The sequence below is a fragment of the Notolepis coatsorum genome, assembly GCF_963971535.1.
Source record: "Notolepis coatsorum genome assembly, chromosome: 13".
In the NCBI taxonomy this organism is placed as follows: domain Eukaryota; kingdom Metazoa; phylum Chordata; class Actinopteri; order Aulopiformes; family Paralepididae; genus Notolepis; species Notolepis coatsorum.
The window spans coordinates 17728595-17756345 of NC_140177.1; the positions used below are offsets into that span (position 1 = coordinate 17728595).

At 41.8% G+C, this 27751-nt stretch overlaps 1 protein-coding gene across 1 annotated transcript in view; it reads right to left on the reverse strand.

Moving 5' to 3' along the window:
* Positions 1 to 1139: 1139 nt before the first annotated feature.
* The window catches only part of adcyap1r1a (adenylate cyclase activating polypeptide 1a (pituitary) receptor type I), a gene marked incomplete at both ends in the record, with an annotated part of 172939 nt that continues 146327 nt past the window's right edge, over positions 1140 to 27751 (reverse strand). The window contains 12 exons of the mRNA XM_084327581.1: positions 1140 to 1349; positions 5210 to 5251; positions 11004 to 11133; positions 13900 to 13983; positions 17189 to 17280; positions 17414 to 17483; positions 20805 to 20865; positions 21101 to 21254; positions 23640 to 23772; positions 25326 to 25423; positions 25521 to 25621; positions 25752 to 25862. Coding sequence (XP_084183707.1) covers positions 1140 to 1349; positions 5210 to 5251; positions 11004 to 11133; positions 13900 to 13983; positions 17189 to 17280; positions 17414 to 17483; positions 20805 to 20865; positions 21101 to 21254; positions 23640 to 23772; positions 25326 to 25423; positions 25521 to 25621; positions 25752 to 25862 — 1286 coding nt within the window. The remainder of the gene's footprint in view (positions 1350 to 5209; positions 5252 to 11003; positions 11134 to 13899; positions 13984 to 17188; positions 17281 to 17413; positions 17484 to 20804; positions 20866 to 21100; positions 21255 to 23639; positions 23773 to 25325; positions 25424 to 25520; positions 25622 to 25751; positions 25863 to 27751) is intronic.

Genomic DNA, 27751 nt, shown 5'->3' on the forward strand with positions numbered 1-27751 from the left:
CCGATAACCTTAAGTGTATCATTAACAATAACCCATTTCAAAGACCACACTTGAAATAGTGCATGGGTGCACCGCTAAAATAGTCAAATAGATTTACATAAATAAGCCAATGAAATATCTATCAATCTCTATTGCATCTAAGTCCACACGTACGCCGGTGTTTTTGAAACCGCGTCTGTCGCTTTTTCTATGGTTTGGCCTTTTGCCCACAACGAAAACTGTGTTCTAGGTCACTGAAAACTCCTACCAGGGTGAAGATTTTCAGAAACTGTCTAAAAAGAATGTAATAAAAGAAAGACACAGTGTATTGGCTTGGACGGGTGCTACCGGAGCTTATGTAAAGCGCTGACATGGTACTAGCGGCCCCCTGTCTACAGATATGTAGTATGGTCTTTCCAGTCAGGACCACGGAGAGCTCCCTGCAGCAAACAAGAGTTGTAGGTCAGGCCACCAGGTCATTTCACAATGAGCGTTTTTCCTTGTTGTGTGGATGGAGGGGTTTTCTAAAACACTGTTAGTGTGGCTGTTGTTGTTTTTAAACAAAGCAGAAACCCAGGTTTCAAAAACACCCACGTACGTGTGGCCTAACACTGTCTTTTTGAAGAAATGCTTTTATTATGAAATACCTCAATCGCTGACCCCCCCCCCCCCCCCCCCCCCTCTCTCCCCCAAAACCTAGGAAACTATAACAGAAGGAAGGGTCACATGTCAGAATACTAGCGTCTGCTTGGTGCCAGACTTTGGTGCCAGTTTTATTGTAGCCTGACAATATACAAGCTATCTGAGGACCAATATCAAATGTCAGCTAGTTAACAATGCAACACATTCCTGATGATTCTAACATCCGTGGTAATAACCTGTTCAAGTGATGGATCATAAACGAGGAGACAGCTGATCCCATTCAATTCAATGTTGGCCAAACTGAAAATGTCCACACTTGGCACCAATGTGTGTTCACGTGATGACATGAGGACCCTTCCTTCTTTTATAGATTCCTTGCCCCAAAAAAAACAGGGAATCTTAAGATTGTGGGTGGGTGGACTCGGGGGGTGTGGGGGCACACTTTGGTCTCTCAGATTGGCCTAGATGGGCGTGGGGGGTGGGGGGTTAGAAGCGGACTCTGACCCCAGATCAGACGTTCAGGTTGGGAGGTTGAGGCTGAGGCTGGCGCTCTCCGCCTGGGGGCTGGAGATGCGGATCTGGGAGCTGCTCTTGCTGAGAATGGAGAGCTGCGTGCCGCCGTTCACCCCACTGCTGGCCAGCGATGGGTGTCGCTGCTGCTTCAGGTCCACAGCAAAGTACCGGTTCACCGTCCAGCTGCGCCATTTCCTCTTGATCTCCGATTGCACCTTCAGGGAGAAACTTCACACGGTCATTTTTTTTAATGTACTTTAACTCATTGGGCACCACCCTCTTTCCCCATCTGTACTCAATGGCGCCAGCGTTGTTGAACATTTTAGCGATGTTTGCAGACCCATTGTGTCTTCTGTATTATAGCTATGGAGACCATAGTATGGCTCATTTGACAGGCATTGTTCATAGTCCATCACTGACTAATCAATTAATTTCCAGATACTGTAGTTTGTGCGCTATTACATGCTAAACATCGCCCCTTTCCAAAAGAATCCAGTATTTTTTCATAGATCACAAGATATGGCGCGTTATATGCAATATGCCCAAATCATTCTGGTTGATCGCCTGAAACCCCAAATACTTCCAAATCAAAGGTATATACCATGTACATATGTCTTCACAAAATCATCAAGGGGGGGGGGGGGGGGGGGGGGTAGTTTTAACTAGAAACTGCGATTGTGTTTGTCGAGCATCCCGTAAAACACAACACTGTGATCGGTACAGAAGCATGTTTTACGTAAACAAAATGGTTACCTAAGATAGACCTTACCTCAGTCAGAAAGTACTCCAAAATGAATAAATCCAAGTCGATCCCATGGCGATCGCAATTACTCGTGTATATTGGGCATGTCTACCATACGGGAAAAGAATAGCTCTGAGACACCAAATCTTCCACCGATTGCTATGTTGTGATCCACTCCTAGGCGGAAAGAGCCAGAGGTAAACTCAGTACTGGCTCAGGCTGGAAGACAACTGATATCCCCAGTTCAAAGGTTAGGCGATACTGCCACCTGGCGAGATTCGATCGTCATTGCAATTCCAACGTAGGCAGATGAGCCAGAGAGACCTAGGGAGCTCCGGCTGAGTGTTTAGAACGGGGATCAAAGGAAAAAAATCAAAGGATCTAAAAAAAGATATTCAGTTTTTGGCACTCAATGCTTGGCGGCGAAACACAAGATATTACGTTTTTGGTGCCCAATGAGTTAAAGGGGAACTATTTGACTATTTCTTTCACTATTTGGGCACTTTTACACAATTCCTGTGAGTCTATGGAACCACCTCTTTTTCTTTTTTTTTAAATGCATTGTTTTGTATTTCTAATCAAGTACTCAAAAACAGCATTTTTCTACCTCAAGATCTTAAGCTGTTTTGAGGCTGGGCTCCAACCACTGTGTGGCCTGGTGCCAACTGCCACATTATTATGCAGCTGAGAAATCTCTGACATCACAGATATGCACATTTTCAGATGACTCAGTTCTGTGAGGGTGAATATTGTGAGAGGAGAATTGGAAGAATGCGCCAATATGAGAATTAGAGACATAGATCCTATTAATATAAGTCCACATAGCTAGGAAACAATGCTAAACACTGAAAAAGGCCATTTATAAGATAGTTCCCCTTTAAGCTGTGCACCAGCTCCGACAACAGAACGTGTCTTTCTTTCTCTCGTCGTCCTGCACTTGTGTTGAGTAGAAGTACGCATTCGGTAATGTTAGTGACAGTATTAGCAGCGTTCCTGGTATCAACTTATATTCAAGATCTTAGTGCTGTAAGTGGTATTTTTGTATAGATATACAAAAAAGCTATTGTCTCCATAGCTATAATATAGAATATACAATGGGTCTGGAAACATCGTCAATCGCCAATAACGCTGGCGCCATTGAGTAAAGATGGGAAAACAGCGTGGCAGTCAATGAGTTAATGGTAAATTCACTACATTTACAGTATATAGTGCTTTTATTACTGTATAACTTATGCATCACATCCACACACAAATGGCAGAGGCAACCAAGCAAGGTGCAGACCTGCTCGTCAGGAGTAGTTAGGGGTTAAGTGTCTTGCGCAAGAGAGCAGCCGGAATCTAACCGGGAACCTTCAGATTACCACTCTACCTCACGAGCCACTGTCGCCCCTAATGCCGATACTGCCAATAATCTCACACGTATCCCAGAACTCACACGTATCCCAGAAGTATAACTAACTAACTAACTAACTAATTAACTAACCTTTTCGAACATGTAAATTGAGTTATGTTTCGCTTTTGTTTAGTTATTATTTTGTTTGAGTTATATGTTTTGATTTTGTTTAGTTATTATTTTGTTTGAGTTATGTTTTGATTTTGTTTAGTTATTTATTTTGTTTGTATTCATTTACATGTTCGAAATAAAGATTTCAAATCAAATAAAAAAAAATCAAATCAACTAACTAACTGTCCTGTACAGATTAATTTGGTTTGAGGGTTAGGATGCGTGATGTCATTATGATGTCACATATTCCGTTACAGCTCAGTGAAATTATGAAAAGAAAAAATGTATTATTAATTTGCATATGCCTTTCACTCACTACCTTTCATAATTTATATTTTCATCATTATTCTGGATGACACAATATGTGATATTTGTATAGTATGTATAGTGATATTTGTATGTGGGAATAAGTTTTGAACTAAACATTTACTGTGATGGACATTGACAAGTGAAAGGGGAGGAGCATCTCTATTAGCACAACAGTTCACACATGTGTGAAGTCCTTGGACTGAAAGCTATTATGTAGGATGTCAAACACTGTCGCTGTATTTACCCTGAAGAAGGACTGTTGACCGAAACGTTGGTTTAAAGTATTCCTACTGTACATAAAAGTAGTAATAATACCAGTGTGCTCTCCAGTATTCCTTCCCAATTCACCGCCTTGATACTGTGTTTTTTTCTTTCATTTCATAATATCACTGAGCTGTATTTAAAGGGAACATGTCAACATTATGGGAAATGTGCTTACCGTCTTCTCCAGAATCAGACAAGAAGATAGATACTGTTACAAAGGATCAGAGTACCCCTCAGTTACAGATACCATTACCTCTCTGTACGTTCAGTAGAAAGCTATCCGGCTGCAAGCTATCTTAGCGCAAATTAATGTAAGCAGAATACGGACCACTGTTGGCCAACAGCTCGGGCTAGCTGGTTCGGGGTCATCCCTATGTTCCCCGGGTTCTATGTTCCCTGAGTTCTATGTTCCCTGTTTTTTTTTTTTTTTTTTTTGAACAAGGGTTCTATGTTCCCCCATCCGCAAAAGGGTTCTATGTTCCCCGGGTCCTATGTTCCCCCTATGTTTCCCATGTTCCAAAAGGGTTCTATGTTCCCCGGGTCCTATGTCCCCCCTATGTTTCCCCGGTAGCGATAAAGGCTCGCCCCAGGCTCACCACAGCAGTGGATTTCAAAGATAGCCACTTTTATATATAATTAATTTGTATCGCAACGGAGTCACGGATCTAGTCGGGCCACGTAGCATTATGTCGACAAAAATAAAATAGTATAAACAAGTGTAAAATAAAGAATTTTAAACGAAGTTTAGCCTATTAAATCATTTTATAAGCGTTCGTTTATTTTTGCGGTCTGTGTGAGAAGCAACCATCTGCAGAACAACAGCCCAGCTCTCTCTGTCCCCACGCTGTCAGGCCGTCACAGGCCCGCTCAGCAGCGCCACCCACCCAATGGCTGAATTGCCAATGGCTGAATTGGAGTAGTGCACTGTGCGGGATTGATTGATTGAAAACTTTATTAACAGATTGTAGAATGGGTACAGTACAGTTTCTTCTTGTTTACATCAGGGTCCCCCATTTTCAATTCATAATGACCCGGGGAACATAGAACCCTTTTGCGGATGGGGGAACATAGAACCCTCGTTAGAAAAAAAAAAAAAACGGGGAACATAGAACCCGGGGAACATAGAACCCGGGGAACATAGACATGTTCCCGCTGGTTCGTATCCGCGTCCATTTGTTCGTGCTAAACTAGGCTAGCTTGCAGCCGGATAGCCTTGTACTGAACTGGCAGGAGTATGAAGTGGAACACAAGCTTACCTCTCCATTGAGGAAGCAGTACAACACGGCCACCACAAACCCCTGGAGAGAGAACAGAGGAGAGACGTAAGCAGACGGCTTCCATTTTAAAGGAGAGATGTAAGCAGCCGGCTTCCATCTTAACCCATTGTGCGCCATAAACGGCGTAAGTCGTTACTGCCCACCATGCGTTGAACGCCAACGCCATGGCATTCATAATTCATCCAGCCAACCTCCGGACTCCAGCGGGACCCTGTATGAGATTGCAACGCCTCAATACCGCCGCCTGGTGGATGGCCGGGCGAGTTACACTCTCGCCGAAACCAGAAGTGCCGATCGGTGCGTCGAGGAAATCCCTCCGGCAGTCACATCTTGTTACGGGACTCCAGACAAACACTATAGTGCATTTGGATCGCTTCCATAACGCAATAATCGATCGGCGTTTATTGCGCCATACAAACCGGAAATGGATGTAGGAGATCGTCCTCAAATAATTGGGATATTTCTCCTCCAGTCTCGCCGACGCACGGTAAGAGGACACTAACGTTATTTTCAGCCCGATTGTTAATTAATTTCACTGCAAACCATCTGATCAGCGTATCAACCCATAGTAAATAAAGCCGTTACTGACGATCAAGGAATTATAAACGACCCCCCCCCTTCCTTCACGCATGATGAAGCATAATGTATAACGATCATATACATTTGAATTTTTTTATATAGCGTGTATAGGAAAGGAACGCCAATCGATAATCTATATATGCTTCAGGGCCTATAACTACTGTTTTTGGAATTATAGCAGAAAAGATTAAAAACATACTTTTATTTTTTTTATTTTACCTTTATTTTACCAGGTAGTCACTTGAGATCAACAATCTCTTTTTCGAGCAAGACCTGGCCAAAATGGCAGCAAAAACAAAAACAAACACACAAAATACTCAAAACACAGACAGAGACACAAAAGGCAAAGTGGGGCAAGGGGATACATTTGAGCTGCAGCAAACTAGATTGAATGGGATTGGGAGAGATTGGAGGGTAGGGCAAAAAGGTAGAAAGAGGATGGAAGGGCGAGGCTCTGCAGGAGGTTGCTGGGGAGAGAAGGTCAGGTTAAATATAAAATATAACAGCATCTCATTCTTTAAAATGCCCTTAATTTGAACTTTAAAATCAGATATGGTAGTGAGGGCCTGCAGTTTAAACGTTTTTTGAAGTCCATTCCAGGCAGAGGGAGCAGAGAACATGAAGGCCCTTTTCCCAAACTCTCAAGTTTCAAGTTTCTTTAATAGTTGTCATACAGAAGTACAGAATACTTTTGTACAAAATGCTTCTTACTGTGCGGGTTCTGGGTACTGAGGCATATAAATAGTCCTGGGATCGTAAGCTGTAAAATGGGTTTGGTGTGATGGTGAGGTATGAACCGAGGTAAAAAGGGAGCTGACCAATAATTGCTTTATAAATGAAGGTGTACCAATGAAGCAGTCTACGGGCAGTCAAGTAGGCCAGTTAACTTTAGCATACAAAGTGCAATGATGGGTAAGTGATCTATATCCAGAAATAAATCTTAATACACCATGGTAAGCAGTGTCCAACATGTGTAGTGAGGTGGAACAGGCATTCATGTATAAAACATCACCATAATCTAATACTGGTAAAAAAGTGGCAGCAACTAGTTGCTTCTTTGCATTAAAAGAAAATATTCTCGACGCAACAATGTATGAATGAAAAAATATAACGTTCCCACATCCTGAACGATAGATAATCGATGTTGAATGGGCCATAGTAATGTCAATATAGCAATAACATTTTAAAAGTTATAGCCATGCAAAGAAGGCAAACATCTCCATAGGCTTTCAACGGTGGCAAACTGGCTGTATAAGTCCTGTAGGGGTTGTAGTGCAATACCTGTAGTACGCTCTGCTGAGCAAACTACTCTCTGCAGAGCCTCCTACAGGAGAGACGTAAGCAGCCGGCTTTCATCTTAAAGGAGAGACGTAAGCAGCTGGCTTCCATCTTTAAGGAGAGACGTAAGCAGCCGGCTTTCATCTTAACCCGTTCACTGCCACACTACGGAAGGTTAACCCTTTACTATCCGTTGGTAGTGTGATAGTAAAGGTTAACCTTCTGTAGTGTGGCAGTGAAAGGGTTAACCGGCTGTTGTGTGGCAGTGAAAGGGTTAACCTTCTGTGTATTGTCGCAGTGAAAGGGTTAACCGTTTGGTAGTGTGGCAGTGAAAGGGTTAAAGGAGAGACATTACTGAATTGTATGACTAAATGTATTGTCATCATACAGCACAAGTACAGTACAACGAAAAAAGTAAGAGTAAAGTGCAATAGTGATATACAATGTACAGGTGATTAAACTGGGTATAAAATATATAAATGAGTACTACTGAGTAATACTGCTAATCACATGTATACAGAGTTGTAGTATTTTGTAGTTGTAGTAGCTTTCCATGTTCCACTCAGGGGTGATGTAGTGTGCAGTAACTAATTGTACTTGTAGGGCTGTCAACTTATATTCTATATTGAAATGAATATTCAACTTGTAATTCTTTTTTTAAATAATAATTATTATATTAGATTAAAAAACAGCCACCGGGTGGGCAGTCGTTAGTCGTTAACATACCGTTGTATTCGTTCGGTACACTACACAGCCGTTCGGTACGGTACACCCTGAAATGGTTCGGTTCGGTACAGATACATGTACTGTTACAAAGGATCAGATTAAACCGAATATATATATTTATTGATTGATATATATTGCATAATATTTGTATATCGTTTGATATCCCTTGTATATTCCTTGTACATATACACGGAATATCCCTTTAGCCTAGTACAGACCATAATATTTCATTCTCCTATTGGACAGCGGTCCACAGGCGCCAAGGCCATGCCTCCAAAGTCAGGTTCAAAGTCACCGCCGGGGACATGCCTGGACATGAACGGTATTACGCAAGGATATGAGACAGGAATAAAGCTGGTACTAGTTTATTCACCTAAGCGTATAAATACGGCGCAGGTAAATACAGAAGCACTTAGTAACTAAAGTTGAAGCCTCACCCACGATACGACGTGCGGTGAACAGTGCATGTGAGCGGATCGGAGCGTGAGCGGCGCGGGGCGCGGAGCGGCCGGTTTTGACGTGAGCGAGGAGTGGGTTTTAAAATGAGTCGGCGCGACGTCCGGAGCGAGAGTTCTCCTCCGCTCCAATCCACTCCAGGCCGCTCACAGTGGTTTAACACTGTTGATGTAATATATACATGCAGTACAATGTCAAAGCAACAGATGGCGATGTACAAACATGAAGGCCATTTTCAACCAATGAGAAGGGTTCAGGCTTCGTCACTGTAGAGACGCCCACCATAGATATCTATGACGCCCACACTCACTCTCCTGTTAGAAAAGGTATCGACGCCATTGTTGTTGACGTTAGCTTACATGCTAACGTTAATGGCAGCGACCATAGCATTGTGGCTTGGCTAGCCTATCATCGCTTAATAGAACTAGTGAATGGATAAACAACGTTATTTAACATTGCAGAATGGCTACAATTACAATGCGGCTCAATACAAACAATTGTTAAGGGGCCCAGGGGGTGTAGACTGTTGTAGTTTGAGCTCATTTACACCATGCTCCAAAAAAGAAAAAGAAAAACTGCCGAGCGATCTGGCGCGGGGAGCGGGGAGCGCTCGATTCAAGGTGAGTGGGGAGCGAGCGGAGAGCGACTTGGGGGCGGGGTCAACATGAGCGATTAGCGGAGCGGACCAAGCTTTAAAGAGCGAAGAGCGGATTTCTCGGCCGCGCCGATCCGCTCACGTGGTCTGGCGGTGAAGTATGGCCTGTTTGGCCCCAAATAGAGCATTGAGACCGCGTGCGAATTAATAACTGAATTGTCACAGTTTAACGCTGTACCGTCGAGTGCGACCTATTCTATTAAGTCAGTAATAGTCTATTTGTGTATAGTGTATCGTGCGGCTAAAGTTCTACAGTGACCAGCATCACCAACGTTTCTTCGTATCAGCTAGAGTGCTTATCCAGGCTGGGCTGCTTATCATGGCGCTTTCACCCGAGGAGCCCTAGACAAGGACCGTGTGGACATGTACACTGGAGTATCTACCCGACGACTGCATAGCCCTTTTCGGCTGGATTATATTTGCTTTTGGTCCTGTAATTAATGGAGCGGAGAATCACCGACACCCACAAGTGTGTGGGATTTACCCTGTGAGGAGCCACGTCGAGTCTGCCCCTCAGAAGCCTGAGGCAGGCTAGCTTTCTTCCATGTGGAGCTACATGCTACGGAGAACAGCTGTATTCGTCTGTGGATCAAGATCTTATTGCACCGTCTCCTGTACTCGGAGTCTCCTTATCATCGTTGACCCAGGCTCTACTACCGACAGACCCTCTACCCTTGCTGGCTTACAACCGGGGGGACCCTTCCAGTATCTCCCGCTATATTACTAGTGTACCATAGATATAATTCCCTAAGATTCAGGTTGTATGATTACCTCCTGCGTAATATGAGAATGGACATTCGTTATTGATTTGCCTACGCACATTCCTTTGCCTTATAAGCGCATTCAAAGTGAAGTAAAGTAAAGTATATTATGTACCTTTTGCTGCAATAAATACTTAAATACAACTTTGTGTAGAACCGATTCATTGTGGGGAAGTGTTCATCATTAGATACCTGTGTACTGTATGGCCAGTAGGAATGTACATAAAGACGGTAGTGGTTTAATGATACCATACTTATCAATACAGTCAGGGAATTGTACCCCTCAGTTACATGTACCTTTACACCTGTTGAGTTTATGTGTTAATATGATAGTATGTAACTGCTTAACTGTTTCCACAAGAGGGCGCTATAGGTGCAAGGAGACGTAGCTATTGTAGCTGACGTCAGGTAAGAGGGTATATAAGGGATTGTTCCCTCCCCCTCGATCTCTTCCCCATCTTCCTCATCTACCTCTCACGGAGAGGAGGTCGCATGGTGCATATACAATGTGAAATAAAAATTAAAGGCTAAAGAATGACCTTGTCGTCATGAACCCATTATTGTTGCTCCCCAGGTGACTCTGTCAACAACACCCCTAATATATATGTAGGTATATGAGTATATATGAGTTTTAACATTCTCAAGATCAAAGATAATGATCCCATGACATCTTCTGAGCTGGAGGACAGAACACAGTAGATAGGGCCGGGCAACATAGCCATCTAGTTTATCATCGTTCTATGTCATCGTATCATGTGTTTTCTTTAATACTGTTGAATGTGATACGCGATTCTATTGTGTAAATACATTTATTTAAAGAAAGAATAAAAAATATTAAGTCAGATTTCTCTCGAAATAATTTCTCGGAATGTCAATAAATATTTGTTTCAGTTTGACACTGATCACACATCCCCTTACCATGCAGTTCATTATGATGAACATCAATTGAGATGCTTTTCATAAACTGTTATGTTATTAGTATATATATATATATATATATATATATATATATATATACTATATACTATTATGTGTGTGTGTGTGTGTATATATACATAATTTATATAGGACTTATGTATAAGGACTTATTTTAATCCTGATACATATATATATATATATAAAATTAAAAATTATATATATATATATATATATATATATATATATATATATATATATATATACACAATCACTATCGTCCACTTATATCCACATCCTGTCCCATAACCCCTTCATCATCCAGTCATCCATCACATCTCTCTCTCTCTCTCTGCATCAGGACAGGTGGGAGGTTAAGCAGTGCGGAGGAGAGCGCGTGTACCTGGAAGGATCCCAGGCCCAGCTCGAACACCAGTCTCTCCCGCTTGCTGACGTCCTCGGGTGAGAAGGCGAACACGGTGTAGTGAATACCGAACAGGGGGATGAGCAGGAGGGTGGAGCGCGCCAGACGCCTGCATGTACACACAATGACAGAGTTACCACGTGTGTTAAATGCGGCACGTCCTTGTGGATATATAACGAGCGCACACTTTGATTGTGAGGAGAAAATAAACTTAAGGCGTGAAATAATGGAACAAATCAAAGTCATTCCGGGTGAAACACAACACAAGTCATCCTCATCCTCGCTGGTGAGCTAGATGTGATGAAGTCACTGGATGATGCAATAATATTTGTAGCAATATTATTGCTACAAGGTGACTGACTGACTGGTGTCGCTCAGCCAGTGTTCTGGTCACACTACAGTACGAAGCCAAAAAGTGAAAATATATCTTCAAAAACTTTTATTTAATTGACATATTTCACACATTTCATTCATACACATATTATGAAGGGTCTGTTTAGGGTACAGACCCTCACCTGCACCTCATGTATCTTTCTCATATTTTTATATTCAGAGTTAATTATATTGTTTACACAGTTGAATGTGTTTTTCATCTATGCACCTGTACCTCCCCTCCCCCATGCTGCTATGATGCCCGGATTTCCCCCAAGGGGATCAATAAAGGATTATATTATCTTATAAAAAAGATTTAGGATAGTTTCTTTTAGATTTGTTTATTCCTGTCCCTTAGTTGGAAATGCAGTGTCTACTTCAGAAGTGAGTTTTTATTTCAAGAGGGAATAACAGCTGGTATACTGCTATTTCCTTCCTCTGTCAACATGCTACAGTATAGCTGCAACAGCCTCCTAGACTGCTAGCGCTTGTCTGAACACCGATCCAAGAGTAGCCTATACACCATATGTTTGGGATCATAGGATAAAAATGATTGCACTATCCAGCGTGCAAATGATCATTGGTGGAATAAGTATGCAGTGCCTTTACTTAAGTAAAAGTAGAAATACCCAGAGGGCGCCCGGGTAGCGCAGCGGACTAAGAGTCTGTCTACCACCACAGACACAGTGGGATCGAATCCAGCTGTGGTGCCTCCGGCTTGGCCGACCGTCCATACTAACACAATTGGCAGTGTTAGCGGGCGGGAAGCCGGCGAGGGTGGGTCCTGGTCGTTGTAAAGATCGGGTCCTGGGAGAGGTAGTGTGACCCTTCCACACGTTACACTCCCCCAGTGAGAGTCTGCGCTGCCAGGTGAAAAGAAGTGGGGATTGGCTACACATGTGTCGGAGGAAGCATGTGATAGTCTCCGCCCTCCCAGACCGACGGTAGGGGGCAGAGCACGCAACGACCAGGTAGGGGATTGGGAATTGGCATAACGACTAACATTGGGATGGGAGAAAGATCTAAAAAATACAAATAAAAGATAAAGTAAATTTTTTTTTTAAAGAGTAGTACCCAGATAAAGGTAAAAATGTAAGTCTTAAGCAAAAGTAGAGAAGTATTTGCTATTGAATGTACTTAAGTATCTAAAGTAAAAGTATGCATTCTACATGATTTTTGTGTATTCCAATGCTTGGGTGCATTCAATCCTCGATCGATGTTATGATCCAAGGTTATGTTATTCAAGTGGTATGTGGTCCAGTCGCGCTGCTCTGATTAAAGGTTATGTTAAAGTGGTATGTGGTCCAGTCACGCTGCTCTGATTAAAGGTTATGTTAAAGTGGTATGTGGTCCGGTTATGCTGCTCTGATTAAAGGTTATGTTAAAGTGTTATGTGGTCCAGTTATGCTGCTCTGATTATGTCCTCTTGAAGTTGACAAATGTGAAAGTATATAATCTTCATACAGAGTTGCCATGTTTTATATGCAAAATATTTTTCTTCAAAGTAACTCGTAAACTGATGGGTCTAAGTCATGCACACAACCTGGTTGCGAGGGTCCTCCAGACGGCTGGTCTCAGTTAGCAAGGTATTGTTCAGGATCTGCTGTGTTTGGTAGCTGCTCAGTATGGAGGAGATGCTGCTATTTGTATCCATGAAGCCGTTTCACCTGCTACTGTTATTTCCATCCATGTGTATTATTATGTTGTTTGTGTCAGGCACTTTTGTAACTAACTGTCTATCTGATTGCATTATGGGTGTTTATGTCCTTGACATACTTGTATTTATGAGGACATACATACATAAATCATTCAAATGTGTGCATGCAATCATAGAGGCCCTTTTCACAGCAGCCATTTTGACATGTCATTGCAGGGTAAACACAGGTGTAATTAATTATAGTCCTGTTCCATTTCACGGTGCCAGGGTCAGGGGCTTGTGCCTGGTGTCGTGCATGCTGTCTGACTGGAATGGCTGCGACGCACCTGGATAAACCATAATTAATGTTAACTAATGACAGCTGTGTTTACCCTGTGATGACATGTCAAAATGGCATGTAATAGTATAGACAGTATTAGCATGATAGATAGTATAGTAGTAGTATAAAGATAGACACATAGTACATAGTGGTGAGGTACATAATAGTAAAAGACAATAAGAAGGTTCGTTTTTATTTTTTTATGTTCTGAATCAAATCTAAAGAGAGGAAATGGTCAGGCGGGCGACCCCCGAGGGCAGATTGTCATCAATTCCTGATCTAATTTATGGATCCAAGATGGCAAGAAAGAAACGTGAAGAGAACCCCTGGTATAAAACACACATGCGGGAAAAAAACACACAGAGATACACACAAACAAACACACACACGCGCACGCACACACACACACACACACACACACACACACACACACACACACACACACACACACACACACACACACCTACACACACGCACACACACACACGCACACGCACGCACACGCACACGCACGCACACACACTTACAGTGTGATGGTAGATAACTCTGACATCCTGCATGAATGCTGGACAGCCTGCGTGGGCTCACTGAAGCATTTCTGTGCACAGCTGCTACACAGACACAGCACAGAGACAACACAACAACACAGCAAAGACAACGTCTTTAGGGACAAAGACACAAAACACGCACGCACGCGCACACACACACACCAAAACACACACGCGCAACACACACGCACACACACACACACATCTTCCCTATGCAACAGATGAGAACGGTGCTCTCCACTGGGCCTTCAAAGACACTGTTCTTGCAGCCCAATCGTGCTTGCAATATGTAAATAATGTACGTATCGAACCACAGGGGAAAAAATACACATAATGTACGTTGTGTTATAGCCATGAGTAACATATTTACGTATTGTATACGTAATATATTTACCCTAACCCTAACCACACTGTTACCATAAAGTAAACTAACCTTAAACGTAACCCTAACCTTAACCTTGACCCTAACATTAACCACAGTGTTACCTTAAACTAACCAAACCTTGAATGAATGAATGAATGAATGAATGAATGAATGAATGAATGAATGAATGAATGAAAACTTTATTTAACAGATTGCAGAATGGGTACAATACAGTACGGCTCAATACACACACTTGTTAAGGGGATGCAGACGAGAGAAAGACGTTTGTCTTGTTTACATCAGGGTCCCCCATTTTCAATTCATAGTGACATTTATGACATACACAACATACATGACATTTATGGCATAGGGACATACATGACATACAGGTATTTAGTACTGTTACATTTGTGACATATACGATATTCAAATATACAGTACTGACCCTAACCCTAACCACACTGTTACCTTAAACTAACCATAACCCTAACCCTAACCCTAACCCTAACCCTAACCCTAACCCTAACCCTAACCCTAACCCTATGCCCTATGCCCTATGCCCTATGCCTAACCCTAACCTAACATATGTACTGTTTTTCCTGTGGTCAATTGAGTACTTCATTACAAAGATGTCAGTGTATACAGTCAACAGGTTTTGGTGACCAATTAAGGAATGAAAAACAAGCAAGATTGTGTGAAGCGCAATTCATAGTATTAATTTCCTACATTTCGACGCAATGTGATGAACACAGCTCATTGGCCAAGGTTGTCATTTAATGATAATCACCTGTTGTTTTGGTAACAATCACCTGTTGTCTGCCTACCAAGATTTCTGCAATGATGATAGAATAGGCTACAACAAATAATGTAGATCTACAGACACGTGTGTGAGAGAGAGAGAGAGAGAGAGAGAGAGAGAGAGAGAGAGAGAGAGAGAGAGAGAGAGAGAGAGAGAGAGAGAGAGAGAGAGATAGAGAGAAGGAGAGAGAGAGAGAGATTTACTGTTTACTATTTAGCCCTAAAGCCCTTAGAGCATAATGTGAACAGTGACATGTCATATATCAAATGAAACAGCAGATTGTGAGGTTCATGCATTGTAGTCTACCTCACCCAGAATCACAACAGGAAGCCAATGAAAACATAATGTTTTAGGCAAATGTGTGCATCAGGCAGAAAGCTACTGTAGCCACTGTGCCAAACTCACCATGACACAGTTCAGTTAGACCCTGGAGATTTACATGATTTAGTTTATGTCAGGAACAAGGTGAAAGACTTTGTCAGTGAACATCTTAAGACATTAAAGTCCCGCCATAGACTCAGCTTCTTCCCCTCAGCAGCTCGCCTGGTAAATGAGTCAGGTGTCCCCCTGCTCCCCCCCCCCCTCTATGGCGAGCTGCTAGGGCTGGACCTCTGGACTTGAACTGTGCTGCACTGTATCCATGTCCCCTACCACTGCACTTTTACTGTCTTATTGTTGTCTCACTGTTCTGTCCTGTTTTGCACTTATTTATCATTATTATTATTATTATTATTATTATTATTATTATTATTATTATTATTATTATTATTATTATTATTATTATTATTATGTTGTTCCTATTTGTGAAAAAAATCAATCATGCACTGACACGTCAAATCATGTTCCATTTGTACCTGTACAATATGGTGAATAAAGAAATCTGAATCTGAATCTTTCTGTGTTATTTTAATGTAGACCACTTATTTTATTAAAGGAAAACTCCAACATTTTGGGAAATTAGCTTATTTAACATCTTCCCTGGAGTTAGACAAGAAGATACATACCTTTTTTGTCTCTCTGCATGCATTAGGCTTAGGGAACGGATGCACCGCTAGCGTAGCTTAGCTTCATCACTGGAAGTGGGTCAGACCTTTACCCTGAAGTTCCCTACAGTCCCCTACAGTCACGAAATACACTCCAAATACATCTCCAAAACGTTCCTGTAAACATGTTGTGACCTGTGTATTTACCACGTGGAGAAATACAAAATAATTGAATTCGACATTTTCACGTCACCAGTGCTACTTTCTAATGTGAGGCCAGTGTTTGTTTACATTTTCATTTCATTCAAAGGATCCGAACCGATTGAAGTTTATGGATACCATGACTGTGGTAAGTTTTAAGGGGCTAGCGTTACACAATAAATTAGTTATAATAATACCACGAGTGTGGATTCACTCGCCCAAACCCTGTAGCCGTGCATCGCAGTCATGAAAGGGGCTAATTAGGTCGATAGTCCAGCAACGTTGTGACTGTCCTATTCATCAATCTCACAATATTCGCTAACGTTAGACAGATGGAATACAGCCTCCACAGTCATGATATCAATAAACTTCAGTCGGTTCGGATCTTTTGAATGAAATGAAAATGTAAACAAACACTGGCCTCACGTTAGAAAGTAGCACTGTGTTACGTGAAATCACTGAGCCCAGAGAGGAGTGGTTCGGCAAAAAAAAATTGCTTAGAAAACGTAAATTCGAATTCAATTATTTTTTATTTCTCCACGTGGTAAATACACAGGTCACAACATGTTTACAGGAACGTTTTGGAGTTGTATTTGGAGTGTATTTTGTGACTGTAGGGGACTGTAGGGAACTTCAGGGTAAAGGTCTGACCCAATTCCAGTGATGAAGCTAAGCTACGCTAACGGTTCGGGCGTTCCCTAAGCCTAATGCATGCAGAGAGACAAAAAAGGTATGTATCTTCTTGTCTAACTCCAGGGAAGATGTTAAATAAGCAAATTTCCCAGATTGTTGGAGTTTTCCTTTAATAAAGGGGGAAAAAACACTTCAAGCTCCTTTAAGGCCTCCCTTGAGAAAAAAACGGCGACGCGGGCGGATTCAGTGAACATGACAACGTTTCGTTTAAAAAAGTCTCCGACTTACAGGTAAATGCTGGATTCGTTCCCGCCGATGTCTGGAGACTGCAGCTTCTGCACCAGGATGATGATGATCCCCACGAAGAGCACAAAATTGATCTGCGAGAAGCGGAAAAAAACACCAGGAATATTGAAAGGTCTCTCTGGTTTGTCGGCGTGCGATAATGAGGAGATTAGAGACCGTGATGGATTTCAGGTTTATTATGGACAGGAGAATGAATGAGTCACATACCATGATGGACGCCACCACCGGTCCCTTGATCACCCACCAGAGGGCAGTGTTCTCATTCGTATCCCAACAGCTGGCAGAGAGAGGGAGAGATAGGAAATCAAGCCAAGTCAAGTGTTCATTTATTAATCCCCTTGGGGAAATTCAAGCGACATAGCAGCAGGGGGGGGGGGGGGGGGGGGGGGGTAGAATAGATTAATAGAACATAGAACAAAGTGCACATAATAATGACAATAATGATAACAGTAGTAGTAGTGAACAGTAGTGAGTGGCAGGATTCAATCAGTCAGTAGTAATAGTGATGATGGTATACATGGTCCAAACTGTAGTAACACACTGCACCAGAGTCCATGCAGTGTTTATTATTAAGAGTTAAATAGTCCTAACAGTGTATTGTATGTTATTAAGAGTCAGATAGTCCTAACAGTGTTTATTATTAAGAGTCAGATAGTCCTAACAGTGTTTATTATTAAGAATCAGATAGTCCTAACAGTTCTCAAGTTCACCAGCCATTAGTTCTCCAGCTATTGGCAGAAGTCCAGGTTCATACTGTAGCATTTGACACAAGGAATTGTGATTTATGTTCCACAGAATTATATAAAAGTTTATCTGCCTGATCCATGCTGTAACCGTAATAGGCTGTGATGTGCATCATGCATGCTAGGCTATAACCTACTGTAAGTCTCTGTTTACCCTATATGCATCCATGAATTTCTATCAGCATGTGACCTGTCCCACCAGAGGCGAGAACATATTAGAACATATTAAAGAACGGGTACAAGGCACAGGCTCTTAGTCCATTTGGCAAGTCGGACCACGCCGCCATCTTTCTTTTGCCAAAGTATAAACAGAGCCTTAAGCGCGCACCAGTAGTATCGCGAGAGGTTAAGCGTTGGACTGTGACGTCAGAGGAGACACTCCAGGCTGCACTGGAATGCACAGACTGGAGTGTGTTCCGTGATAACACAGCCAATATTAACGAATACACTGAAATGGTGCTTGACTTTGTCTGTACCCTGGTAGAAGAAACAATCCCCTCTACCACAATTAGAATTTACCCAAATCAAAAGCCCTGGGTAGATAAATCCGTCCGTGAGGCTCTGAAAGTGCGCACATCAGCATACAACACCGGGCTTGTGACAGGCAACATGAATGAACACAAGACAGCGAGATACAACGTTCAGGAGAGCAGTAATAGAGGCAAAACGGCGTTATAGGGATAAAATTGAACTTCAGTTTGAACAGGCTGACTCTAGAGGTATGTGGCACGGCCTCAGAACGATGACAGATTACAAAGGCACCTCCCTCAAACTGAACAGTGACATCTCCTTAGCAAATGATCTCTGCGAGGTTTGAGGCTGTGAATAACAACACCAGCCTACAAACCACTGCAATGGAGGGGGGAGCGCTGCTGATGGAGATTCAGTGTTCAGAATAACAGAACATGAGGTGAGGAGGACCTTTAAGAAAGTGAATATCAGGAAGGCAGCAGGACCGGACGGCATCCCCGGCCGCGTCCTAAAAGTCTGTGCCGACCAACTGGCCCCGGTATTCACTGACATATTTAACCTGTCCTTAGAACAGGCTGTCATCCCCACCTGTCTGAAAAGAAGTCCATCATCATCCCTGTACCCAAAAAATCTACGCCCGCCCTGTAGCTCTCACCTCCATAGCCATGAAGTGCTTTGAGAAGCTAGTGAAGGGCTACATCTTCTGTTCCCTCCCCATCAACCTGGACCCCCTGCTATTTTCATACCGCCCCAACAGGTACACGGAGGACGCCATAGCCCATGTGCTGCACACAGCAGCATCACACCTGGACAAGAGGCAGGGGAACTATGTGAGAATGCTGTTCATCGACTACAGCTCAGTATTCAATACCATAGTCCCCTCTAAACTCATAGCCAAGCTCAGGGACCTGGGCTTGAACTATGACCTCTGCCAGTGGGTCTTGGACTTCCTGACGGGTAGACCCCAGGTGGTAAGAGCAGGCAACTGCACCTCCTCATCCATCACGCTCCACATAGGGGCCCCCCAGGGCTGTGTTCTGAGTCCCCTCCTCTACTCCCTGTACACACATGACTGTGTGGCACAGCGGAACAACAACACAATCATCAAATTTGCTGATGACACAGTAGTGGTGGGCCTGATCTCTGCCAACGACGAGAGGGCCTACCTGGAAGAGGTAGAGGATCTGTTGCAGTGGTGTCAGGAGAACTGCCTCTCCCTGAACATCAGCAAAACAAAAGAGATGATTGTGGACTTCAGGAGGTCGGGGGTCAGGGACTACAGCCCCCTCAGCATCGACGGGGCACCAGTTGAGAGAGTGAACAGTTTCAAGTACCTAGGAGTCCACATATCCGAGGACTTGACATGGACCACACACATTGACAGTGTTGTGAAGAAGGCACGGCAACGCCTCAACTTCCTCAGGCGCCTAAGGAAGTTCCAAGTCAGTCAGAAGATCCTTAAGAACTTCTACTCATGCACAATAGAGAGCATCCTGACTGGCAATATCACCTCCTGGTTTGGGAATAGCACCGCACAAGACAGCAGCAGACTACAGAGAGTGGCCCGTTCAGCCGAACGCACAATTAGAGGGGGGCTTCCCACTCTCCAGAACATTTACAACAAGCGGTGCATGGGTAAGGCTAAGAGAATTATGAAAGACTCCAGCCACCCAAACAACTGCCTCTTTGAACTGCTGCGGTCAGGCAAGCGATACCGGAGTCTCATGGCAAGCACAGAAAGACTCAGAAGAAGCTTCTATCCCCAGGCCATCAGGTTGCGCAACGAACAATAACACTATGCAACAACCATCAAAAGCACTCACAGCACACACATCCACACGCACACACTCACTTTAAACAAACAACTCACTGCAGCACCCACTCTACACACTTTAGAACACCTAAACACACTTTATATTTATTGGCAAAGAATTTGCACTACAACCCATACCTCAGTACACCTTACTGTAAATTGTACCTAAGTTGTACCTCATCCCATTTCTGCTTTGCACTATATAGTATATTGTAATTAGTATATTGTATAGTATATTGTATGGTAACTCATTTACTTCTACTCTGCATTGAACATTGTACATGTACATACTGAACACTTGTGTCTACATACGTGACTTCTATTTTATACTTGCTATACTTATTTTATTTTATACTTATCCCTTTGTCTAGCACAGTCTCTGGAGCGTAACAGAAAGAAGCATTTTGTATAAAAGTATTCTGTACTTCTGTATGACAACTAATAAAGAAACTTGAAACTTGAAACTTGATATGCTGCGATATTAGCTACTCTATGAACAAACAAACGGCGGACAATGCAGTTGTTCTTTGAGAATAAATCTGAAGTTGTGAACATTATTTATCTGACATACCTGGTGTCATCAAAATGGAGCCTCAGAACGACCCAGATGCTCACGCAAATTGTGGGCGTGCCTGTAGAGACAGACACCATTGTTAGGTAATATAACTCACTACAGAAGCACAGACCTGGGTAATCATTTCACACGATTCCAATTATGCACAGTTACAGGACAACAGCAGGTTAACAAAGATGTCACGATTGCCAAAGCACTATAGCTAATTGACACGGGAACCCCATATGATCCGTTATGTTCAAATGATTGCAACATAATTGGTGTCACAGACCCGACGGCAGTACTCTGCTTACCCCAGCCCACGATGGTGTACCAGTAGAAGTAGCGTCTCTCCGGGAAGAAGGTCTCCACCAGCAGGGTGAAGAGGTACAGGCCTTCGATGAACAGCCAGAAGTAGTTGGACATGACGCAGTAATGGAAGAACACCATGACTGTTTTGCAAGCCACCTGTGATGAGGATGGCACACAGGAAGCCCCGTCAGTCAAGACCAGTGTTCGAGTTATGTGGGGGCCAAAGGTCAAGTTCAAGGTCAAATATGAATTCATAATTTAAATCGATTATCATTTATTACCGTATCTACAAATCCTTCTGCTTAATCATCTTCCCTTTATTCATTTGCTTAGATTTCTTTTACACTTGATCTCAATAAGGTGGTGAGCCAAATCAGAAGGACCTCAATGTTTTCATGGTGTTATTCACCGGCACAGATGCAAAAATAAATCATCATTTATATTCTCCTTTTCTTCATTACAATTTACTCAAGCCTAGTAACAGACACAATATTTCTGACACTGGAAATACATACCCCCAGGTCCCTAGATGTTCCTAGATACCAAGAACATGGAAATTGACCTTGCAGAAGTGGAGCAATCTTCCATTTACTTAGGCATGTACCTTTAGGCGACATTTTTGAAAATAGGGCTACAGCTTAACAGGTTAAGAATACATTTACATTTACATTTAGTCATTTAGCTGACGCTTTTATCCAAAGCGACTTACAAGTTCTGTACGACAAGACAGCAAGAAGGGTACAACTCTATCAGCTATCAGAATACGTTGACTCTATGCCCAGCCTCGGGCAGCTCTATTATTTAAGAATACGTTGACTGTATGCCCAGCCTCTGGCTACCAGCTGACAGGCAGAGCTGCGTTCGTAAGTGGCAAAAATAAGTATTCATTCATTCATCAATTAATTAATTAATAAAAAAAAGTTATATTTTTGTTTATTAAAAAAAAATTACCTTTATTTCAGAGGGCCTCGCATTTAAATCTCGCACATGGCTTCACATTTCTCCCAGACGGCACTGGTGATGCATGCTAATATGTCTATACTACTATGCTACTATATTTATACTACTACCTATCATGCTAATATGTCTATACTACTATGCTACTATACTTATACTACTACCTATCATGCTAATATGTCTATACTACTATGCTACTATATTTATACTACTACCTATCATGCTAATATGTCTATACTACTATGCTACTACACTTATACTACTACCTATCATGCTATTATGTCTATATACTACTATGCACTCAGAGTGTAACACTCAAGGTCGACACTATTTGACAAACAATATCACTGACCCTTAGCTGCTAGATATGTACCCCTCCTGCTGACAGAACTTGTAAGGTGCTTTGGATAAAAGCGTCAGCTAAATGACTAAATGTAAATGCAAATGTAGGTTCCTTTTAAAAAGGGTACACTAACAAATAGCATACAGGTTAGAGTCCGGGTGAAAGGTGAAGCTTTCATCAAGTTTTTATAGGCATCATATTATAGTAAAATTACTATTCCTATTTAGACCTATCTGACTAACTTGTACCTGCTCACTCCCTGGACAGTCTGAGTACCCGCTCATGGCTACGACCCCCCCGCTCGTCTGACTACCCTGTACCTGCTCACTCCCTGGACTGTCTAGCGACTGGATTCTATTACTCTTCTTTTCTTATACATACTGTACACCCAACATTTGGGTTATACTCTGATTCCACATCGTCTCTGCTTGTTTGTGTCTGCATCTGTGTTCTGGCTTAGTGAAACCGTTAAGCCAGTCACTAGAACGGGTTACATAGGTTCCAAAATTCCATTCCAATAATGATGTAGTATAAGGAGGTAGCTTACCAGTAAGGGTCTTAAAAATGACCAAATACCAATGTTTGTTGCGCTTCTCCGTCAGAGAGGACCAACCAACCTTCTCATAAAGGACACAGTGATGAGTGTCGTATCATTACTGTAGCTGCTGTAAGGATTATGCTGTCAGAGCATTGGCTGAGGCACATACGTTAATATGTAAAGTTAATATAAGTGTAAATAAACAAACACATACTATATTGAACTCTTTTAAGTATTCTTTTGTATGGGCAATGCATATTCCACGTCATCTCAGACTAATACGTATATCATGCCAGTTAGGGTATCTTATGTCTACTGTTTACTTTTACACGTACTCATAGTATATATTCAGATAAAAATGTGTTATTGCCTATATTTATTGTAAAGAATAACATAACTGATAGGGCATACATACCCTCATCTGGACCTTTGTTTACACTGTTTATTTTTCTTATATTTTTATATTCAGAGTTAATTATACATTTTTTACACTTTTTTCTCTCATATTTCTATATTTATATTTGATTGCCTATATGTATGTCTTTGTACTATTACCATGCCCACACCTGTACTTCCCCAAGTGGATCAATAATATCTTATCTTATCTTCTCTTCTCTTCTCTTCTCTTATCTTCTCTTCTCTTCTCTTATCTTCTCTTATCTTCTCTTATCTACCATGAGGACACAACAAGCTCAGTACAGACCGTGTGGATGAAGCAGTGGTCGCTGTCCTCTTCAGCGTACAGCACGCCGTCCTTTATGAAGACTGAGACGGCCCTCAGGATGAATGACATGAACAGGTTCATGTGGATGAAGTTTCTGGTGCAGTGGAGCTTCCTGAGGGGGACAGACATGAGGACGGACAGAAGGACAGACAGGAGAGAGACACCACTTCACCGCAAGGCAAAAACAGAAAGTTGTACATCTTAACCTGTTATTTCATCTCCTATTCAGTAAATTTAAAATTTTTAGTTGAACCTTTATTAATCCCGTCCTCTGCATTTGACCTGTGGAATTTCCTTTCATGGATAATTTGCTGTGTTCTAACTCCAGTGCCTCCCTGGGCACAGCCAACTCAAACCCAACCCCCTCCAATGTACAGTTTCCCCCACCCCACCAGTTCTCAAAGGTACCAAAGCACCTCAAAGGCACTAAAAACCAAATTACAAACATCTCAAAACAAACTAGTCAGACTACTGCTTGACCTGACTCCTAGAACCCACCTCACCCCTGCACACTTTGCCAACCTAGGATGGCTTAGAGTAGACGACAGAGTACAGCAACTTGCAATGGGCCTGGTCTACAAGATACACTACACGTCCAAGGTACCCATGTACATGTCAAAATACTTCCCAAAGGTCAGTGAATACCACGATCACAACACCAGAGGGAGCTCCACAAATCATGTAAAACCCAGATTCGGCTCAAACAAGGGACTAAATACGTTTCGCAATTATGCCACATCAATGTGGAACGCCCTACCCAAAGCTGTAAAGGAATGTGAATCACTACCCACCTTCAAAAGCACTCTCAAAGAACACCTAAGGGAGACTGCAATTCGAAACTGGCCCCTACAAATGTCCTAACCCAGTTGTACAATAAAGACCAAGCATGGCTTTGTCAGTATTCCAATGTACCCAACCCCCCCCCCCCCCGCCACCTCCAATGTACAGCCCCACCCAACCCCACCCCACCTACCCAACCTCCTCAAATGTACAGTTTCTATGTCAAATGTATGTCAGTATTCCAATGTTCCAATGTACAGTGTCCCCCCCCCCTACCCAACCCCCCCCCACCTCCAATGTACAGCCCCACCCCACCTACCCAACCTGTAAAGGAATGTGAATCACTACCCACCTTCAAAAACACTCAAAGAACACCTACGGGAGACTGCAATTCAATGCACAGTTTCTATGTCAAATGTATATACACTCTTTTTCTGGATTTTTTTAGTATCACAAACAGTACTGTATTTGCAAATCTGGTATGTCATAAATGTATAGATGTAGCAGTACTGTCTATCTGTATGTCATGTGTGTCATATGATGAATTGAAAATGGGGGACCCTGATGGAAACAAGACGAAAGTCTTTCTCAGGTCTGCATCCTCTTAACAATTGTATGTATTGAGCTGTACTGTACTGTACCCTTTCTGCAATCTGTTAATAAACTTTTCAATCAATCAATCAATCAATCAATCAATCTCTCTCCTGATTGGATAAAATGGGAACGGGATACCAGAAGATGTATTTTGTGTTTACTGCAGAGCGAAGGGACTGGGAGACCCATGTTACTGACCACACACTCTGTTGGAATGTAGACCTATTTAACACTTATTTGAACATGTAGACCACTTATTTTAACAAACTTACAACTTAACGTAATGCTCACCTGAACCTGCAGAGGATGACCATGGCTGTGGTCAGAGAGACAAGGGACGTGCTGTAACCGACTGTGTACAGCGCCTTGACCGATGCAAAGTACATGTCCTAGAGCACGGAGACACAAGGTCAATCATGCTGTATAACCAGGAAGTGTATCTGTCTGTAACCAATGGGAACAGAGAAGAGGAGACGGGCAGCGTACGGGTTTGGTGGAGTTGTCATCGAAGGGGCAGATGTCCACGTAGTGGGGAAAGGGCTCAGTCCAGCCCTCCTCTGTACAGTTCCGACTGACCCTCCCCATCTCTGCAAGCAAGACGGTCACAGTCAGTCATTCACCCTGAACTGACCTAAACTGAACTGAACTGAACTGAACTGGACATCATGAACTCAACAGAGCTGAGCTAGGACCCTAGGAAACCCCTGTCCCGCTCACCGTCCTCTGGACCCATGAAGGCGTGGAACAGCTCGGGACAGTTGACCACCACCGTCTCGCCCAAGCCGGCAGCCTGCCAGCACGTTAGGTTGTCCCACATCCATGGGCACCCTGAGGGGTAGAGGGTACATGAGCACACGTAGTGTTGCTCACTTTAGACACTTTAAACACTTTTTAAACGCTAAGAGCTCCATATTTTATCTATTTATTACAAAATATTTGCACTACCTCTCTACCTCATTTTAGCATTTAGCATTTTAGAATTTAGTTTTAGCATTTTGTACATTATTCTAGTTTTGTATATTGTATATTTTGTGTTTGGTCTTTATTCTTTAAATTTTTACTATATGAAGCACAATGTCAGGAGGGTCATACAGAACCAAGCATTTCACTGTAATGTACTTAATATGTGACAAATGAAACAAAATGTGAACTTGACATACTGTGTACAATACAGCAGTGTGTGGTGTAAGGAGTAACCTTCAATCGAACTGAATTGAACTGAAAATTTAAGTGAATTTAATTTAATAAAATGTAAGTGAATTAAATTAAATGTAAGTGAATTAAATTAAATTAAATTAAATTAAATTAAATTAAATTAAATTAAATTAAATTAAATTAAATTAAATTAAATTAAATTAAATTAAATTAAATTAAATTAATGTAATTGAATTCTGTGACACATACAGTGATTGGTTGAAACACACACTGATGTGACCAATAGGGAAAGAGGAAGGTTGAGGCTTTGCTAATGCCACAGCTATTCTCTGAAGTACAGTTTGTGGTCACACTGATCAATAGTGCTGCACGCTGCCTTTTCCCCAAGGAACCAGAGGAATCTATTGCTGAGCATATTGTTTTCTCAGTGACAGTGTTTATCCACGCTGTAAATAATTAAAAACCACCACAAAAACACATTGTTTTCATTGTTTGCACATCTTCAAAACCTAATCCATAATCCAAATGTAAAGAAATGGGTAGTAGATTAGATTAGATCAGATTACATTTGACATTAGATTATATTTTAGATTTTGGATTAAATGAGATTAGATTAGATTAGATTAGAGATTTTAGATTACATTACATTACATTACATATTAATACATGACAAACACAAAAGTTTGGCATCCAACCAGAGTGCAAATGTAACAGTAAAGTGCAATAGTATAATATATGAATTAGTACTACTGAGTGTAGTGCTAATCAGATGTATGTACAGAGTTGTAATATTAATATGTACAGTGATACAGGTATAAACACACTATGGTAGTAAATCATACTGGCCAGCAGCGTAATTAGTAAGAGTATAGGTAAGGGATATGTACAGAATGGTATAATTATAGTTTCTACAGATATGTAAAAAGGATTATATGCAGGTATGTACAGACAGATGTGGATAGATATGCAGTAAATAGAAATATATAAATGTGTATACAGCACTATTGTACATGCTATCATATAGTTGTATGGTTACTGGTTAGATATAGTATGAGGTAGGTAGTTATGATATTATGTTTACAGTGTAGTGTTGTCGTTGCACCACAGAAAGAAAAACAACATGAATGGAGGCATGTTTTCATACAATAGATGTGTTTAAACAAAATATTTTATATTTGATATATTTTTGCTAATCGATCGACTAATCGATCGAAAGGAGCCGTAGTTGACTGCCAGCCTCTTAGTCGAATGCAAAAAAAGAAAATAAATACAGTATATAATATAGAAGAAAGGTTGAGATCCAAGGCAGCTCTACAATTTTTTAAAAAGCCTTTATTTATTGGCTTACATTATTTAGAAAAATCTTTTTAAAAAACCGACATGTTTCTGCCTACATGGCCTTCTTCAGGGTGTTCAAGAAGGCCATGTAGGCCGAAACATGTCGGTTTTTTTAAAAGATTTTTCTAAATAATGTAAGCCAATAAATAAAGGCTTTTTAAAAAATTGTAGAGCTGCCTTGGATCTCAACCTTTCTTCTCTAAGCGAATCCTACCCCGGATTTA